Source organism: Madurella fahalii, assembly GCF_045866475.1.
Source record: "Madurella fahalii IFM 68171 DNA, scaffold_3, whole genome shotgun sequence".
NCBI lineage: Eukaryota > Fungi > Ascomycota > Sordariomycetes > Sordariales > Madurella > Madurella fahalii.
In genome coordinates, this window is record NW_027263973.1 from 5,529,627 (window position 1) to 5,549,130 (window position 19,504).

Below are 19,504 nucleotides of genomic sequence, written 5' to 3' on the forward strand. Positions count from 1 at the left end.
ATATTCTCGGGGCAGACGAGGCTGTTGATGCGGTTAAAGTTCCAACGACACAGTACGATAATACAGGAGTAATTAAGGCTGTTGTGGTTGTGACCAACGCCTTACAGCCCTGCTGAGGGATCTTGCTGTGAAATTGGCCGTAATTGATGTGGTACCTTGGGGCCCAGGTTGTTCGTGGTCATTGTCTTTCCTGAACCAAACGGGAAGTACACAAGCACCTCCAGCCCTTCGGGCAGCTCTCAGGCATCTCCATCAGGAGCTGGTGCCGAATGTACGTGGTCATTCAACCCATCCAAGTCAGTCTTGCGGCTTTACGACCAACCTCACAGAGGAACTTAGGCGCTAATATTCAATATTGCAACTTTTAACCAACAACATATTCACAGAACGCCTTGCCCGCCTCTGGGCCGCGTGCAGGGCATTTTATCCGGGATTAGGGAGAATTTTGGCCGGGGCATTATCCCGATGTCACGCCAAGGGTCTGAAAGTGTGGCGCAAATCTAGCAACCAAGCATGAGGTTCACTGGCGGGGTACTTTACATACATGATGTAGCAATGAGTTGACATTCGGTGTATCCAAAGGTGAGCAACAAAACATGATGCAATGGGTCTCTCTAGAGGTGATTGAAAGGTGAAAAAGTGTTATTCAATTACTGAAGAATATATTTGAGACAAGGTTCCTCATGGAAAGTGATTATATACTGACTGCGTCCTGGTTACCACTGTGTGCTCCCTCAGATCCCAGAGAATTAACCTGCTTGGTGCGCTGTTTCCGAGATGCCGCAATGTCCCTCGCAGAGCACTTTCTGATTGATTCATTCTGAGTCGTCCGTGTCACCTCCTTGTCTGCAGTCCCGTCTTTTGCCCGTTGGGTAAGCTTGTATTGTATTGAAATTACACCAGTTCGGCCGTACCGTGCTGTTGGTTCTCTGTTTTGACTAGTATATGTAGGGACCACTAACAGCACTCACCTCTGACTGCATTCATGTTGCCTTTCGGTTTTCGCTCTTCCATCGGGCTCCTGTATCACCGCACAACCTCGGCTGCATTTAACTCTGGTCCACGAGCCGATTCCCCAGCATGTCATCCTTCTACCGTTTGTTGCCACTGTTGTGGGTGCTTGGGTGCGGCCTACGTCCAATCGCGGGTCAAACTTAGGATGTTACTGTGACGTACCCAGCGACGGTCGAGATCGATCCCCTGTTTCCTCACAACGAGACCTATGCCCCTGCGCCTGTCTTCCCTCTCATCTTTGCCGTGCAGAATATGGCTGTTGCTGGCCCTTCAACGGCCTTATACCTGAATTGGATCCTGGGAAAACTTGGTACTGAAGAGAATGTCGACCGCGCGGAAGCCATCATCCGGCTGAACGGGGGCTCGGACAACGCCTCGAGCGATCCCTATGTTGTTAACCTATGGACTGGGAGCTTGGGCGAAGCTGCTGGTGTTTACATGATGCGCTGGGATTTTGGCTTCACTAATTGCACACTTGATTATCTCGAGTGGGATGCGCCGATAACAAGCCTCAGCGCCTCGACAATCTTCACGATCAAAGAAGGGGCACAACAACCTGTTCTTACCGCTGATCCGAGCACTTGCCCAGAGAGCACCATTGCTATCAGCATTACGGGAACACATCCCATACCTGGAGAGCGGGACGTAAATGAGGGCCGTGAGCTCTGCCGAGTCATCGCCAGCTCGCCAGGTCCCGCAAATTCCTGTGCAGCCAGGCTTGATAGCACAGCAATATCGAGCATCTCCGCAGAGCTAACCGCCTCCGCCTTTGCCGCTTCTTTTCCTGTCATTACCTCAGGATGTCCCTCCCGTCCGACACAAACGAACTTAGGCTCCCGGCTGCCAGTTTGGAGCAAACTAAGATTGGAAATGAGGTTAACCGGGATGCTCGCCTGCATAGGCATCTTGCTAGGCGGTTTTCTATTGTTGGCTGTGTAGTGAATTGCGTACCATGTCCTATTCCACTTCCGATTAACTCGTTAATCTCATTTCAAGTCATACTCTCAAAGTCAAACTTCCAATAGCCGGTGATTCCTAAGGCCGGGGCCCGGCTCATACCCGGGCTTGGGCCGATCTGATTTAATCACCATGGTAAGCTACTGGAAGAACCCCCGAGCCGGTCACGGGTGAATGTACAGTTTGTATTACAGTAAAATATGGTGGCTTAATTTATATTTGCCCAGACAGAGAACCAACAGCCTTTGATAATGTAACGCTGAGTTTAGCTGTGTACCCGCCCATCACCATGATGTCAAGCATGGGCGGCCGCCGGCGCAGTGCAACGGGAAAGAACAATAATCGCGGTCAATGATCGGGACGATGTGGGGGAGAGCACTTGATTAAGTACTTTTACCTAAGCTGCCTTGCTCTTGGCAAGCATGATGAAGAATAAATACTCGTTCTCGTGCCCGAAATGACATCGGCTACACCATGGTTTGCACCTTCCACTCAGAACGCCCATTCCTTCACTAACTTTGTCATCGAACGCAGCATGGCGGCCTTCCGATGGCAGAGGACTCTTCACACTTGTGGGAGTGCTACTCTGCTCCGCCACTTTGGCCACCGCAAAGCCGTCGACCGCGAAACCAGGCAACAATCCGCATTTCCGTGGCAGAGATCCTTGTCCGGCGCATTGCAGTGTTACCGGGCCAGACCCAAATGACTGGTCCGTTTACAACAGCCTCACCAGCCAGCTGGATGTGACCAGAGGATTTTCCTCGACTTTAATGTTCATGGCGAGGTTGGCAACCCAAACTCACTTCACCGTCTGCGAGCCTATACTGTTTGGGGCACCAATTGGGACAATCTTCCTGCTGCTGAGTCTCAGGAACCAGCTACCGAAGTTAATGCCACCTACGAACTGGGATGGTGGGGTTCGGGCGGAGAGGTGACGGACGCTATTGCCGATGTCAGCTCTCTGACTGGCTAGATGCGGACCTATTTCTCTAAAGGACACAGTTTTTCGATTAGGTCTGCCGTGTTTTTGGCATGTCCGGAAATGCCACGGTTGGATTCTACCTGGGAAGGGGGTTGCAGAACGCGGGGCTGGGCGAAATTGCCTTTCGATTGCTCTCCGCTGGGCTCCCTACCGTTGACCGTTCTAGCAGGGTGGTGATGCAAATCTGCGAGGCAAGGAGGGATGCCGACCATATCTTCGGCGCAATGGCTGCTGTGAACGACACCTTCTCTGCAATTCAAGCTGCGCTTAGGTCTTGGTCCAACGCCGAATGTCTCTCCGGCTTCTCCAACACAGCCAACTTCACGGCCCCCATCTTCGTCACGTTGCCACCCTTGTTTCCCGCACCTATATTTAATTCATATAAGTTCTCAGCACTCTGACCTACTTCTGTTGCCAGAAAGCGGTCAACCCTCTGGCCGCACGGTACTGAAACATTCTCCCAGATCTTACAACGCGGCCATATTTCGTTGCAAACCCGGGCAGGGCCGACACATTCGAAGACGCCACTTATGCCGGGATGTCTACACTTATTGCAATAGCAAATGACATTAGTGCTGATGACCATAAAGTGTACGTGTTACCATAACATTGATCTCGGCTTCATACAAGTTGTTTCCGTAGGTACTTCATCCTCCCGAGTATAATCAGCTGATCGCGCATCATCATTCCCACCCAGATATGAGTGGACGCCAGAGAAACGGGATTATTTTGCTGCCTACATGGGCCAGGTGCTAAAGGGATGGGCTAATGTCACCGAGCTTGCGGTGTCCAAGCTGTTTGATGGCTCTGAGGAGAGTATCGCGCAGCTGATATCTCTTATTTCGGATGGCAAGATGATTGAGGGTTACACCAACGGCCATGCACCGCCTAAGGAAATGTCCCAGACCGAACGTATTGAGAAAGTGATGAAAATATTTTACGCCTACACGATCCCAGCCATGTGGGAAACAGCTGCTGTTGGAGTTTTCGTCATGGACTCTGGATATTCTTGCAATCACCAGGATCCCGTTACTCCAAGGTATCTGAGCGCCGACACCGCTCATGGGACATGGCACTGCTACAAAGACAAGCTTTACTACCTTGCCCACATCGCGAGAGAAGCACAGAACCGCGAGCAAGGCACGTGCGGCGACGTTGGATGCATACCCCAATGGCACTATACGGACAATCAGTTTTCCAAGCCACCCGGACTGGACAGTTTAGGAGCATATGACGGTATTACTCTGCGTGAGCTGGTCGAGGGGTAAGCATCAGTCCACCGATTTTCCTTCACCGGTCCACAGGACCTGGTTTTTGCTACGGCAATACAAACACAAGCCGGCTTGAATTTTGCTCCGCTAACTTTAGTGAGCAGACCTGTCAATACGTATAAGAGTAATGGCAGGAGAAATCGCGCTTCTGTTGCTAAGGCTTCTGAGACAATCACGGTACACTACCTCGAGAATGACGACATCACGCTTCCAGGCTTCATACGGATTCCGGTCTGTGGCCCTGCTGAGGCGTTCAATAACTAGAGGAACCTAGCCTACAGTAACGCTTGATATTCCACATTCCAACATTCCCATGCAACAAGGTCGACTAGCGATGACAGTCCGCGGGGGAGTTATATTTTGTCTGTTTCCTTTTGAGGCCACCTGTTCTCTTCTCTGTGAGCTTCCAGTTAGTTCTTAAATTCGTCACATCTCTTCTTATGATATATAAATACCTCCAGTGTTACCTGTATCTGAGGACGGGGTATGGACAGATGTCACGTGTTGATAAGATATGTAGATTAGATAATCTCTCGAAGAGGGATTGCTCTGCGATTCGTGCCTTCACCGATTGTGGGCAATTTCCAATGGGCGCTTAAGTGCCCAAAGGTGAGCCACATCTCTTCCTCTGAACACCACAATTCTGGATGACCAACTCTTCTACTACTTGCTTGCCTTCCACGCGTATTAGCGCATCATCTAGTCAGCTGTTGGAGGCCTTTCTCTCAATATACAATTAGACCGATAGCGAGAATCCCATATCCTATGCTACCCGAGAGGAGATACCGCACGCAACAACAGTTGCAGTAAGCGGCCGGAGTAAATGAATGTTGGTAGCAAACTCTCTTTCACCCATTTTAAAACCAGAATAACGACGGATGAGAGCAAGTAAAGGGTTCTTATCGATGGAGTTGACCGAAGTGTGCTGGAGTGGGGAGTATAGGTGCAGCGGATACAGCCTGCGCAATTCTACACACGCATAACTCATATTGAGAGGGTCTCTTTGGACTATGAGAAGTGTCTCATTATACTATGACCCCATTTCGAATGGCCCGTGCACACAACATATAACCCTGACCCTAATGCGCACCCGTGTGGATGGACGCGACAGTCGACGCAAGATGCCCACTCGCGCAGAAAGACAACAACAACGACAACAACAACGACAACAACAACGACAACAACAACGACAACAACAACGACAACAACAACGACAACAACAACGACAACAACAACGACAACAACAACGAGGGTATCGCTAGTCAAGCGGCACCACAACGATGGCGACGAGGGCGTGGTAGAGAGCGTGGAAGCAGGGGAGGCGCTTAGTCAGATGGACAGGCAGATGGACAGGCAGATAGATAACTGGGCCGTCAAACTGTGGGAAAACAGCGCCTATTGGGGCCTTGTAAGATATCAACGAATTGAGACGAATTGAGTACTCTGACAACGTCAATTGCAATTGCAGTACTTGATAGGCTTTTTGCAGTGAAATGGGAGTCTTGCGTCAATTGTCATGTCCATCTTTAATGGGCGCGCGTGTTAGGGTTAGGAATATATATGGCAGTTTAAAGTGGGGTCATAGTATAGTGAGACACTTCTCATAGTCCAAAGAGACACTCTCCATATTAATTACTATGAGTTAAGAAACACAGTGAATCATGCCAATTCCGATTGCGGTTTTACGGCCGTGACGTGTTTGTAACACAAAAGTGGGTCAGCGGCGCGAAATCTCGCAACATGTGCCGCCCTATTGAGAATGGGCGACCAATCAAGCCCGCATGCCATCGTTGGTCCATCCAGAATCAAGTTTAGTGTAGTTAAAGACCTCGGTTTCCAGCTAGATACCCGCACACCGCAAGTCATAAAAGCGAGCTCACCACAAGTTCCTCTGCTCTTGACAGCAACACGTCTGAGTGGCATTTCAGGCTGACCTCGAACCTGTCGGTTTCAGAGTTAGGAATATCAATTTCTATGCAAGGCGTTAACGTATATGATAAGCGAGCGGCCGATCTAAGCGAGCGGCCGAAATTTCACTACCCTACTATAATTATCCTCAATTACACAACCACAACACTAGGAAATAACAATAACTGAATCGGAAACAGATGAATCAGACGATTCTACAGCCTCCTTGCACGTACGTACATTATAGCCAGGCTTTCCGCATACGCCACAGCACCGAATCTTCGTACGAGACCCCCTTACACCACTACCATTTTGTCGTATTTCCTGGATTACCTGCTCACCCACAGCCTTCTAATCCAGTAGATCCTATACTTCTTGTACAGTAAGTGACCCTCCAAGCCGCACACGTGTTTTTTTTGCTCTCCGTCTTTTACTAAGCCCCTCATTGGCCTTTCGTAGTGCTGAGACCTCCGAACGTAGAAGAGCTACCTCGTACATCACAGCCATCGTACCTTTAGCTAATCGATCTACAGCAGTTAGTATTGAGGTTGGAGAGCTGCCTTAATAGTTGGAAATTCGAGTTTTGATAAGTACTGACTATAAGGTAGCTTCTCGAGGGTTATATAGCGTTTAGGAGATCCAAGGTAGTGCTATAGTTGGGCTGGAGGCTAGGGGTATTGGGGTCCGAATGCGTATATCCAGCTTAGATATCACCCTCTCTAGGTCATACGGTATAAAGCCGGCTCCGGTAAATCCACCCTGGATGTTCTTTTCTGTAATTGAAGCAAAAAACGCTTCTCTGAACCCATAAAGAAACTCTAATTTGCTAATATATATGATGTTCATCCGCATCAACTGCTCAATCTGGCAGCTATACGCCTTTTTCAACAGCGAAAAACAGCTAACATCTAATAGCTAAAGTAGGTACGAGGAGTACGGAGGTATATAAAGTGTAATAATATTATGCTCCTGGCAGTAGGTCTCGAATTCTTCGGAGTAGTGGCTATCGTAGCCGTCAAGGATCAGCAGCCGGTATTTGCCCTTCGTACGAGATGCTGTATAGAAATCGAAGTACCGAATCCAATCTATGCCTTTCTCATTGGTAGTCCAGCTATTATCGGTTGTTGCAATACGCCAGTTGGCCGGAAGGTTGCACTCTCGATACCAATTGGCGAGGTGATATTGTCCGGCTAAGATAATGAATAGCGGGATAGCCCAATCCAAGGCATTTACTCCTTGGATAACTGTAGCCCACTCTCGATTACCAGGCTAGGCCTATTTAGCCCTACTACAGCCATCAGAGGTAGTAACTACCATAGTAGGGATAATAATGCCCATTATAAAACCGGTCTCGTCGAAATTATATAAATCTTCGTCAAGGATACCATATTTAGCCTTAGTATTATACACAAGTATAAACCACTCGCAAATAACCTTTGGATCTTCGCATTTAGCCCTCTGGTAGTCGTATTTACATATAAAACGCGTCCGAAGTTCTAGCTAGCACTTAACGAAGTTATAAGCCCAGCGTTTGCCGACAGGAGGCGCGTCGCATTCGCATAGCAATCGATTAGCCATATCTTCCACATACGAAAGCCGGGGATGAAATGCACGCGTATATAACTCAATTATATATCGAATAATCGATTGCTCTTCCAAATCCATAAGCTTATACGAATTAGCGATAAGGTCGTGTCGAGGAAGTCGGCCGGCCTTTCGGTAACGAAGCGTTCTTTCTGCAATATCATACAACTCAGCTGCAGCCGGAATGCTAAGCTTGGTATCGTTTTGAAGAGCTTACAGGGCCAAAAGAGTCCTTGCTTCTTTTGAAGGGGTCCCCATAGCTTGTTGTAGTAAATTTTGTAGAAGATATAGAGAGAGACGCATTATAGTAGGGAAGCGGCCGCTCGCTTAGATCGGCCGCTCGCTTATCACGCACGTTATAACAATCCCGTCTCTTGCAGCAGCTGCATCAATGTCGAGAGGAAACTCGATATTTGTGCTGTCTAAATAAGGTCCCAGAATTTGGTAAGGAAATCCAATTCGATTCTATCTAATCTGTCTAAGAGATAGGCACCCAAGGTTGTCATTGTCGTTTGACCAAACCTGGACGAAACCAACCGTTGTGGTGCAATAACGAAAGACATACCGACCCTGACGACAACTGTCGTAAAGCAAAACAAGGAATGAACGTACGTATATAGTTGAAGCTTCCCAGATGCCCGCATCCTCATCTAATGAGTGTGCCTAGCACACACGGGCTATTTCCAGGCGCTCCGCTAATGAGCTGCCTCACCCTCGCTCTCCCGCTTCGCTAACCATCTCTTGTTCACGGTAGGCTTCGGTTCGCCGTACTTGATCATAAACGCTCGTTTGGCCTCCTTGGACGTCAAGTTGCGATACTCCTCCCCGAGCGGCGAGTTGATGTCGAGGTGATAGTCTGTGTCCCTGATCCGGTGCGTATACTTGTTTGGGCGCACAGCTCGTCTCGCTAAGCCTGAAGTCGACCCATCTTGACGTTTCCTTGCGGCGCTTGGGCCCTCCACGGAAGCTCCGGTTACAGTGCTTCCATGTGAACTTCCCGCGAGACAGACTTCCCTTTTCCGCTCGAGAAGCTGTTGACAGGGATCGGCGAGGGGGCCGGCATAGATGCCGAAATTTGTCCAGCCAGTTGGTTCATTGTGATCCGCGCTGTCAAAAATATCGTCATCGGATTCTCCCATGCAGCAGTCGCCGAATGGCAGGTCTTCGCACGTGACCCCAAGATCGGCGTCGGCGTCGTCGCATGTGAGATTTGGTTCGCCGTCATCCGGGCCTTGCCACAGGGTGATATCGACAGGACCGCTCTCCCCATTGTCTGAACGCTTCACGACACCATGTTGCTCGAGAGATGAGTCCATCTTATCTGTCGTCATGGCAATTGCAAGTGTGATGGTAGACTGGAAAAGGAAGAGAATGGAAGAGAGTTGTGCTGCCTTCATTTTGAATGCGGGGGTGTAGCTTCTTGATGACTAAGCGGTTTTTTTGGTGTGTCTGAAGGCCCGTGATTGACAAATGTGGATAAAGTCAAGTTGGTGAGAAAGCGGTTCCTGCCCGGTGTTCGATGGTACGGTGATTGATAAATGTGGAAAGAGCGGGGTTTTTGATGGGGAAGCCGGTTCCTGCCCGATGCTGGATGGTGTTGAGTTGATGATGAATTCTGAACACTTGAAGCCGGACAGATGAACAGCCTTATATATTTCTCAATCAACATGTTTTCCAGTCTCCATAGCACATCTAGGAACTATTTCCGGACAATGTCATCATCAAGAAAAAGGCCGACGGAATCTCAGACGTCCTGAAACTGAGGCGACATGGTTGCGATGGAGCCAAAAGTGGCGTTTCTACGGCGGCACAGCTCTGCTAGCCTCAAACTACCAATCCCAACCCTGACTTCACGTCCTTGCGATTCCCTCACCCAGAATACCATTCCATTCTTATCAACCTTACTAAACTACTCTTACAAAATAATTAGGACCTGCCCTTCCTGTCTTTCTTTAGGTATGGCCGCCGGCCACCTCGTCGAAATCCTACATGTTCCGGCGTAGGAGGCTACTATTTCAAGTGCCGAGCATTTTCAGTATAAGAGAGCGCTAGTTCCGGCCTCGAATCTGACTTCCAAACCATCAATCATTGCAGACAAACACATCTTATCTACTCAGCAGCGCAAAGTAGACGAGTTTTTCAAAAACACTTTGCATCAGATTCGCTTATCTCTATTACGAACACATTAGTTCCCAGCTTCAAATCTCCTTCCACTACACTCCACTCGCTTGCCCCGGATTTTTCTATACTTTTATTCTGTTTCCCATCTACTCCCAAATCACCTATCAAGCACAATGAAGTACTCGCAGCTCCTCCTCCTCGTTGGCGGTGTGACTATCGCCTACGCCAAAGCCGCTCCGAACACCGCCAATCAGGCCGGACAAGTTGTCGCCAGAGACGCTTCGCAGCCTGCGGCCGTGGGCGGCATCCTTCCTCCTCGGGAAATCCACATGGTAGCCGAGCGCGATCCCATGCTTGGTACTGGCGGGGGCAAGGGGAAGGAGCAGAGCAAGGGGAAGGGGAAAGCGCAGAGTCAGAGCAAGGGCAAGGGTAAAGAGCAGAGCAAGGGCAAGGGTAAGGAACAGAGTAAGGGCAAAGGCAAGGAACAGAGTAAGGGCAAAGGCAAGGAGCAGAGCAAGGGCAAGGGCAAGGAGCAAGGAGGGGCGACCGGTGAAATTCACCGTGGTGTACGCGGAGCGGTCAAAAACGGTGCGTAAGCACTGCCCGGCGGGATAAAAGGGAAGCATAGTACAAGAGACCCGATTGTATCGGTCTACATTGTATGAAGAGAGTAGTTAGCGGAGGAATTCAGCACGTCAGAGACGTGACCGAGACCTGAGGCTCTCGATTCTCGTGTTGTCGCCGTCATCCCTAAGCGATGGCTAGTAGCTTCTGCCGAAGTTCACGACGGGCCAACAGATGCACATGATAACCTCGCACGGCTGACTTCCTCCCCGTCCGGGATTGTGAACCCAACATGCCCTTGATCCTGGTGACGTACTTCAGGACCACCCGACATCGCTGCTCGCATACATAGCATGCGGAGTGTCTAGAGAACGTACTTGCCCCTTAGCTGTGCGAGACTCGCCCTGTTGTTCATGTTCGATATGACCTCTAACCCGACGAATGTACGGATGCGCCGCTGCATTACTAGTTTGTCCCTGTACATCATGGGCATGACAATGTGGAGGTAGTCATAACCCGACTCGTAGCGGACAGCCAACATGATAATGCCTTTGTCCGTGTCTTTATCCGTCTCCTGGATACTCACATCGGTGACCAAATTCTCGCCGGTGAGTGGCCTGACATTCTCAAGGACCAACATCTGAACGCGCGTGTCGGCTGGCATGCTTAGTACGTCCCTCACAGTCTGTAGGCACATGAGCATGGCTTTGCCCCACTCCGCCGGTTCTGCATTGTGTACGCACCCAGCAACACGACGCATGCAGCCATGTCGCCCTGAGGTTCAGGATAATTTTTCCACGCTCACGAATAACACTATAGCTGCGACCTTATCTTAGGCGGACCAGAAAAGAGCGTCTGAAATGAGACACGAGGCCCATCTAACTGCAGCCCCAAAGGTAATCTGCGCCGACCTGCCATACTGGGCACGGCAATGGGCAAAGGGATCATGAGCTATGCAATTCAAACTAAGAAACACTAGATACTGCAATTGAAATGGTTGTGGCCAAAGACGTCAATTGTTCCTAATGTTACAACCTAGCAGCGTCGCCTACTCGCCATACTCGGCCAGGAAAAGGGTCGTTCTGCCCATGCCTCGAAGACCCCGGCCAGTTGTCTCAGTCTGCAAATCCTCTCTATGACATTACTACATTAGATTGAAGTCAACTGTCACATCACACAGGCAATTTGACATGCAAGGGATAAGAACTCATATATTGTGAGCTACGAAAATGCCCGGCAACGTCGATGTCGACCGGGTCGACGGTCAGCCTAGCGGTCTGGCGAAAGACTTGGCTCTCGTGATCCAGACGGCCGCGCTCCAAATGGGCTCCTAGGAAAGTGCAGGCGAGTGCCAAAATTGGCGATGGAGCGCGTGTTGTCAACCGTGGGACCAGCACTGCCGGCGGTCGAGAGCGGCCCCGACCCGCATCCCGGCGGTGGTAGGCGCGAACCAAACGGGCTGAGTCGAGAGGAGTCGTGTGGACGATCTCTGCTGGCAGATGGCCCAGATGATCCTTCCGCGGCGGCAGTATCCCAGGGCATCTGTAGTCCATTGCGCGTCGGACCAAACATACCAAGTTCAAGCCCTGAATCTACGGGATCAGGTCGAGGCTGATGGGCCAATAGTGGGGATCCCTTCTGTTTGGCGATGTCGAGTCCACGACGGAGCCTGCGACAATCGGTGTATGCTCCGTCTCGCCCTGTGTTGTCGCAGCATCATGCCCAAAGATCTCCTGGAACCTCCTGGCGAGGAACCGCCTGTTCGCGGCGACTTGCGCGTGCAGCTCAAAAATTTCCGTTGAGGAAGACTCTCCCTGAGCGAGCGGCACGCCCGTGTGGACGAAGTAGAGCATGTACTCTCCTCCCTCGTGGATTCTCCACGCATCCGACAAAGGAAAGGCGCCGCTGTTGAGGTACATCATGGCGCCCCAGTAATCGTACAGCCGGAGGGTGTCTGCGCCCTCGGGAGAGTCCCGCAGCTTGACCGCGGCGACACAGCGGTAATAGGTAATCCGGCTCCCACTGGGGTGGTCGACCGTGTTCGGAAGCCGAAACTCAAAATGCGACAGGTCGTGGTAGAACTGCTGGTTTGGGTTTCTGCTCGAATAACGGATCCGGATGAGCTTTGGGGCACCGGGCATCCGGAGTATCTTGTCGTCAGTCTCGGGATGGGAAAAGACGCCGAAGTAGGACGCCACATGGGCGCTTAGGGTGCCGTTGGTGATGCCGTCCCAACGGAGCAACCCATCCTCCCAAGGCGGGAGACGTAGGCCTTCGGGCACGTCTCCCCAAGGGCTGGTCTCCCCCGGGCGGTGAAAGACGCTATGAAGCAGACGGCAATCTTCTGTAAGCCACAGTGCCTCTTTGATATCTTGGCTCTCCATCAGGCTCTCGAACGAGAGTCCCCCGGAGCCAACGCGGCGCTTGATCCGCTCGCAGGACAAAGCGAAATCCTCATCGTCGTTGAGGCAAGCCGCTTCCAAGAGGAGAGGAGAACACTGCAACCCTAAGGCTTCGCTTAGGATTTGAGCTCGCGTGCTGCCATCGAGGAAAAACAGCAAGTGCCGCAAAATGATGACGGCGCACACAATGCCTGACCGACCCGGAGGGTCGACCTCAGCATTAGGCCAATGAGAGTGCGAAAAACTTGCGAACTCGAACGGGTCCATCAGATCGCCCAGCCAGACGACGTCTCCGCCGTGGCCGTTGCCGCTGCCGTCGTGGGCGGCGGCGGACGTGCGGTTTTGCGTCCCTGCAGGGCTTGCGGGCTCGCCGCCGTCGCCGTCGCCGGCCGAGGAATTCCTCGTCTCGGTCAATTTATTACCAATGTCGTGAGACATCGGATATGCTTGTTAGCCTGTCGGAGCAGGCGTGGTGTTTTTTCTTGTCTTTGGTGTGTGTGTGTGTGTGTGGCGTGTTGTGGAATGGAGGGGTCGAAATGACAAAACTGGAAATCTGGGAAGAGCACGGCGATGGCGAAAGCTGCAAAGACGTGGAAGTTCATCGCAAGTGCAACATCTTGGAAATATGTGCCCCGCAGCTGAGACCAACTCTCGACCAGTCTGGCGACAACCTGCACGATTTAGTGTGTACGTTCCTTATGCATTTCGATGCAACCCCCAGCCTGCTAATCTACTTAGTGTCGTGGAAAAACGCGGTTCCTCCGTGGCTAAGTCGACTCCGCGCCCGCGAGATCTCGAATGCTGCTGCCACCACCGCCACCGCCGTCGCCGTCAGCATCACCCGCATCGTTTCTGCCGGCGCCGCCGCCATCGGACGCTGGAAACACTGAATTAAAGTCTGGGCCGGAATGGGTGCAGTCAACTAAGGCTCTTGAGGCTCTGGGGGCCACCCTCGGAAGAGTGATGACCGGCACGCGGCGGGATGACAGGGTGTAGGCTTGGCCCACAGAGACAACGAGGACAACGCTAGTCCTGCAGAACAGCAGCAACGAGGGCGTGGAAGAAAGAAGACGCCCGCCCGTCTGGACCGATATACAAACCCTTATCCTGGCACCGTCGGCCAACGTGGCTGGTGCTGGCTTTCCAAGTCCGAGTTGGTCGGTTCTGCAATCGTCATCATGGGTTGCGGTGGCGGTGCCGCCGTAGCAGAAGCATACTCTTCTCGCCTTCGCCAATAGTCGGTTACAAACTGTGAGCGACAACCGCCCAACGTCATGCACACCATGGCCGGATGCCTCCCGACCTCCCGACCGAGAAGGTGATCGGTTCATTCAGCGCGAAAGTCCAATCGGGATGTTTCTACGGGTACGGGGTGCCGGGGCCTGCAGACCCTGCCAAGCCCGCCGCGAGTCTGTGCCAAGACCTACACGACAATGATTGGGTGTTGCCCGGTGTCTCGACCCGATTGAGAAGGTAAGCAGCTGGCCAGGTGGGAGTGGGACGGGTGGGACAAACATCGTTTGTGCAACGGAAGACTGACCGCTGACAAGGAAGCTTCCCATCTCCACCAGGTGCTCCAGATCAGCATCACGATCACGTTCAGACGTGCATGGCATGAACAGGACATCATTGACCTTCTACATTAAGCAAGCGATTTCGAATATCGTCGACGCCGGCCAAGAGCTCGCGCTGTCTGGGCAGAGCGGCCATGTCCATTTTGCCCTGCGCAAGTTCGGACCCTACATGTTCCACAGGATTCGGAAGGCGATCCATGTCAGCTTCGCCATGGAGCCTGCCCTGCCCGAGCATTCCCACAAGATTTCCGCCTTCAGAGGCAGTAGGCACCAAGTAGCCAGTTGGAGCCTTCCGGATCGGGAAGAAACGGCATGATCAGGGCAAGAGCGGTCATGCAGTGCTCCGTATGCGCTAAGCGGTACGGCGGACGGCACAACCAGCACACACAATCCATGCTGGTACGGGCAACTTTGTGGGGGATCGGAACGAGGGCACGGACGGCTCACGGAGTCATAGTTGGATCGGATAGGTAAGAGTTGCGGGAAAGGCTTGTCACTCTGTCAAAGGAGTAGTGTTGATTCTCCTGACTGCTGTTGGCCGTTGAGGCCGGAAGGCGCATGGTGAGGAGCGTCTTCATCATCCCTTCCTCGCGTTGAGAATTGAGGTACTGAGAAGCATTCACAGTAAACGTACCGCGGGCAGCGTCCCCGGAGCGCTCCAGCCCGGTGTCCGATATCCACCACAGAGGTCTGAAAGCAGTACCACGTGCCGGGTGTGCCCGCGTGGAGAAACTCACGCCAGCGCGGCGCGTAGCCTGGGGCCGTTAACGGCGCGCTACAGCTCGTAGTACGGCCTCGGCGATCCGGGTTTGTGCGGCCAGTCCTCTACCGGCTTGATGTCGAGCGGGTCCGAAGCGATGGACTGTATGAGGGTCTCCTCCTCGGACCGTGGTGGGTCGGGCTGCAATCTCTCGGGGGCAAGTTCGCGACCCGGTAGGTCAGCGTCTGCACGGCGGTGTGCGCCGCGTTGTTCCCATGCCACCGCCTCCCTGACGCTGTCCAGCTCGCACACACCGCGCGGTCCGACTTCATTTCCAGACTGGAGCTGGCTCGCCTCGCCATGAATACATGATGTCACAAAACCGCCAATGGGCAAAGGGCCGAAGAGCACCAAGCAACCGCACTTGAGTGGTTCTATACGTTTTTCTCCGAGGAAGACGCCAGCGTCTCCACGGGGCGACTGACACCTGGCCAACCCATGATAGACTTAAGTAGATTCTTGTAATCAATTTGCCTCTACATTCGGGGATGCCAGTGACGTGAGTTGCCTATATGATGTTTGTCGCCGAGAGAATCTGAAATTCGCACAACTCACATCCATCGCTGCGCACTCCGCTGGCCGCACTACGCAGACCACCCACGCGAAGCTCGCGCCTGTCGAGCAACTCCTCTGTGTGCCCCGGCCGCCTGCATCCGAGTAGAGGTCAGAAGAGCTTTGACCAACCACCCCTCACACGGCAGTCTGCACATAAATTCCGCAGCCCTCTTTCCAATGATCCTTTCCTACTGCGTGCACAACACACAAAAAGAAAAAGAGAAAGACATCGAAAATCGTGCGCCATCAACCCATCGATCGCGTCATAAAATGTATCCTTCCGCCCATCTATTAGACTGGGTTCTTGTACTGTTGCTAACCTTGGACCTTCCAGATTTTCGATGGCTTCCAACCGCAGCGCCCCGCAGAGCCGACGGGGTGAGCAGCCTCGCAAGAGACGTCGTATCGAGAACGCCATTGAAGAGCTTGTCGATCGCGAATTGCGACAGCGGCAGCTTGTGACGGATCCCGCCAAATTCAAGTGGGATCGAAATCAGATTCAAGTTGAGCCGGGCTCGACGCTCAAGTTCATCCACATCGACGAGAACCGCGTCCTCGAGGACCGCAGAGGTTGGGAGCCAAGTCTACTCGAGACCATCCCCCCGCAGGTCAACTGGTATGCCAGCAACAAAAACCGTAACTGTGCAAACGGCTACGTCATGAAAGGTGTTGCCGACAACGCCTCCGCCGAGGCCCTAGTCAACACCTTGTTGGAGTTGTGCAAGAAGCACAACACTCCCACGTGGAACATCTACCTGGAGCTCGAGTCCTCCAAGATGTCCTCCCTCCACCGGAAGGAAGTCTGCGAGATGCTCGACACGCGCCGAGCCCAGCATCCGGAACCGGACTTGAGCATCAACATGCCGGATCCAAAGCGGAAGGGCAGAGGCCCGAAAACGCCTGGCAACAGCGAAGACAAGTGTGCCAACTGCGGCAACACCGACCATAAAGCCAGTCACTGCCAGTGGCCGTCCGTCAGGCACGGCTCCATCAGGGCTTGCGCCTTGTGCAACGACGCGAGCCACGTCCTGGACAACTGTCCCAAGCTCAAGGGCGTCGATGTCCAGTCCACCGAGTTCTTGAACAAGGCTGGTAGCCTGCTCATGTCAGATCGGGGCCATAAACCCCAGCTCCGTTCTGAAAGGTTTCCGTTCTACGACCTCCTCAAGGTCGGCTCCAAGCATCCCGGTAACACGCTGGACTTGAATGGCGTGTATGTATGGCCTTGGAGCAACGAATTCGCCAAGAAAGTCGCCGTGTGCAAGCCGGGCGACCCTATCCTCCGTGGCAAGCTCCATCCAAAGGAGTTTGTGCACGGCAAGCACACCAGCTTTGATCTGCCGGCCGATCCCTTGTTCGACGGCAAGTCGGTCGCGGAAATCCGCCACATGAGGGGTACCGGAGCCCTCGACACTGACAGATTCGTCTCCAGCGGGACGAGGAAAAGATCCTCGCGGCCAACAAGCCCGAAGGTCAGGCCGCACGCGAAGATACCGCCCTCATGGCCGCCTTCGCCCAGCACGGCGCTCTAAAGAAAGGCATCATCAAGACCCCGGATAGATTTGCCGCCGACAGAACAGTCATCAAGCAGGAGGACGATGATGGCGACCTCGTCCCGACCGACGCGGCGGTTCCGGGCCCTTCCCACCCATCCGCGCCTGCCGGTCATACCGTCGTTAACAAGGCCACGTTCCGGATTGTTGTTAGGGTCAACGACAAGAACGAGCCTACATGGCGCCGGGAGTACAACCAGGCGCCTCCCGGAAACGAGGGTGAGAAGGACTCGGTGCCGAATAGCGGATTTAACGCCGTAGACCCTTCCATGTCGGAGCGTGCAAGACGCGCCGTCAGGGAGTACTACAGGAAACCCTTAACGGTTGCGCCATCCAGCAGCTCAGATAGCAGCAGCCTCCACCAAAGGCTGTCTCAATTGGCCGAATGCAAAAAGGCCAATCACGGCCCGCCCGCAGCGCCGGCCCGTCACATCGCCGCCCCGCCTGCTGCCCCGGCCCGCCCCTTTGCCGAGCCGCGTCGCCGCCCCTAGAGGCCCCTGGCCACTCCCAGGAACGCTGGCAGGAGCCGCAACGTCCCCACCGCAAGCCCGGGTTGGGGTCCGTCGCTCCCACGCAGCTACCCACGCCCAAGGGTTAGAGCGGGATTGAAGCCGATGCGGATTAAGCTAACATCGGCGTCCATCCTGTTCCTCAAATTTTTTTTGGTAGACAATAAACTCGTTGTCTCTTGCCTTTGCAACTCTGACTGTGAAGCAATCCTGACTTCTGACTTGCCCGATGCGAAGCCATCTCACTAACATGACTGCTTAATTAATCTAGCATTTGTTGTGTAATGTTGCTTCCCTCGCGGTGACCAATCAGCGATTTGAGGTGACCAGAGCCGTAATCGAGGGCTGTGGGCAAGCGTGCCATCAAAATTTACGAGTTGTCCTCCGGAGGAACTGCGAAAGCTTAATCGCTCGGTCTAAACCTACTCCAAGTACTCTATATCCATCCCAAGGCAGACCGCCGCGGTCTCTCTCAAATGCTCGGCAAATTTGTTTACCCGCCGCGATCCATGCAACTTTTTCTCCACAACAGCAGGACTTCTACTTGCGTTGTCCACCACATGGTTACAACCGGCTCCAGATCGACGCCTACGACGGACTTCAGGTGACATGACGACAAGGATGATTCGCAGGAAGTCTGGGACCTGAGTTCCCCCGAGCAACAGCATATTAACAACATTTGCCTCAATCGTAGTCTGGGGAACACGACAACCCCGAAGGAATCTGTGTCAGTTCTTGAGCAAGCTTGTATTATGTATGTCGCTCAGGTACCGTTGCGGAATTCTGTTGCTGACACAAGCGGAACCCGAAGGTTTGGCGAGCCAACTCTACGAAGCGCCGACGCATTTCCTGCTCGAAATCATTCAAAATGCGAAAGACAACGAGTACGGTGCGGTGGAGCTGACATTGGTTATCTCCTACACTGGAATCCACATCCAAATCGAGTGCTACGAGCTCGGCTTCACCCCCGAAAATGTTGACGCCATTTGCAGCTTGGGTCGGAGCACCAAGAAGCGACCCGGAGATGCCACGTCTTGCTTTGGCGAGAAGGGCATTGGCTTCAAGTCCGTCTTCCGTGTCGCCGATGTCGTATGGGTCTCCTCTCTCGCGTACAACCTGAAATTCGACTCGCGTTCGCAGCTTGGCATGATACACCCATTCCGGATGGCTTCCCAGTAATCAGGATGGACATCCTTCTAATCACAGCTCAGGAAAAACGGCGTCAGCGTCACGACGCATGCCCCCGTTCACACCGAGCTAACGACCTTCGATGCACGGATGCTCTTATTCCTTAGGAACCTACAAACGATCCGCATCGTGATGGATGAAGGTGGCCTAGACTCGGATGATATATGCACCCGCACATACTATCGGTCTGAGGGCGAGTGGAATGGAATTGCTATGCGCAGTTTGACACAGGGTGACGGTACCAAGTGCTACGTAATCCAGAAACATATTATCATAGCTCTCCCCGACGAGCCAAGAAGACCGGGTGCCTCGTCTATCGAAGTAGTGCTAGCTTTTCCAATCTAGGACAACGGACCAGTGGTATCGCTACAGCAAGTTTTTGCCTTTCTGCCAATCCATGATTTCGGCTTCTCGGTACGATGAGTCGAGAGATTGCCCTTGTCTTGTGTGGTGGCTCCTACTTATCTCAATAACCCTACGACTCCAGGCTCTAATGCAAGCTGATTTCCTCCTGACGGAAGAGAAGGGGTGGAGGGATCCAATTCGCGAAATCAGATGCTCA

At 52.8% G+C, this 19,504-nt stretch overlaps 7 protein-coding genes across 7 annotated transcripts; 4 read left to right on the top strand and 3 right to left on the bottom strand.

The window, feature by feature from the left end:
- Nucleotides 1-3,516: 3,516 nt before the first annotated feature.
- On the top strand, nt 3,517-4,556 carry MFIFM68171_07007 (uncharacterized protein; the record flags this gene model as incomplete). The annotated part of the gene is made up of 4 exons (XM_071062427.1): nt 3,517-3,544; nt 3,623-4,217; nt 4,329-4,455; nt 4,548-4,556. 4 exons carry the CDS (start codon nt 3,517-3,519, stop codon nt 4,554-4,556), a joined length of 759 nt encoding a protein of 252 aa, XP_070918528.1.
- A 3,855-nt stretch (nt 4,557-8,411) lies between these two features.
- MFIFM68171_07008 (uncharacterized protein) lies at nt 8,412-9,113 on the bottom strand (the record flags this gene model as incomplete). Its single annotated transcript, XM_071062428.1, has 1 exon — nt 8,412-9,113. The coding sequence occupies one exon, from the start codon at nt 9,111-9,113 to the stop codon at nt 8,412-8,414; it is 702 nt and encodes a 233-aa protein (XP_070918529.1).
- An 897-nt stretch (nt 9,114-10,010) lies between these two features.
- MFIFM68171_07009 (uncharacterized protein) lies at nt 10,011-10,433 on the top strand (the record flags this gene model as incomplete). Its single annotated transcript, XM_071062429.1, has 1 exon — nt 10,011-10,433. One exon carries the CDS (start codon nt 10,011-10,013, stop codon nt 10,431-10,433), a length of 423 nt encoding a protein of 140 aa, XP_070918530.1.
- A 332-nt stretch (nt 10,434-10,765) lies between these two features.
- MFIFM68171_07010 (uncharacterized protein) lies at nt 10,766-11,104 on the bottom strand (the record flags this gene model as incomplete). The annotated part of the gene is made up of 1 exon (XM_071062430.1): nt 10,766-11,104. The coding sequence occupies one exon, from the start codon at nt 11,102-11,104 to the stop codon at nt 10,766-10,768; it is 339 nt and encodes a 112-aa protein (XP_070918531.1).
- An 889-nt stretch (nt 11,105-11,993) lies between these two features.
- MFIFM68171_07011 (uncharacterized protein) lies at nt 11,994-13,241 on the bottom strand (the record flags this gene model as incomplete). Its single annotated transcript, XM_071062431.1, has 1 exon — nt 11,994-13,241. One exon carries the CDS (start codon nt 13,239-13,241, stop codon nt 11,994-11,996), a length of 1,248 nt encoding a protein of 415 aa, XP_070918532.1.
- Nucleotides 13,242-16,033: 2,792 nt separating this feature from the next.
- MET12_2 (methylenetetrahydrofolate reductase 1) lies at nt 16,034-17,736 on the top strand (the record flags this gene model as incomplete). The annotated part of the gene is made up of 2 exons (XM_071062432.1): nt 16,034-17,164; nt 17,212-17,736. 2 exons carry the CDS (start codon nt 16,034-16,036, stop codon nt 17,734-17,736), a joined length of 1,656 nt encoding a protein of 551 aa, XP_070918533.1.
- A 774-nt stretch (nt 17,737-18,510) lies between these two features.
- On the top strand, nt 18,511-18,933 carry MFIFM68171_07013 (uncharacterized protein; the record flags this gene model as incomplete). Its single annotated transcript, XM_071062433.1, has 1 exon — nt 18,511-18,933. One exon carries the CDS (start codon nt 18,511-18,513, stop codon nt 18,931-18,933), a length of 423 nt encoding a protein of 140 aa, XP_070918534.1.
- Nucleotides 18,934-19,504: the final 571 nt, after the last annotated feature.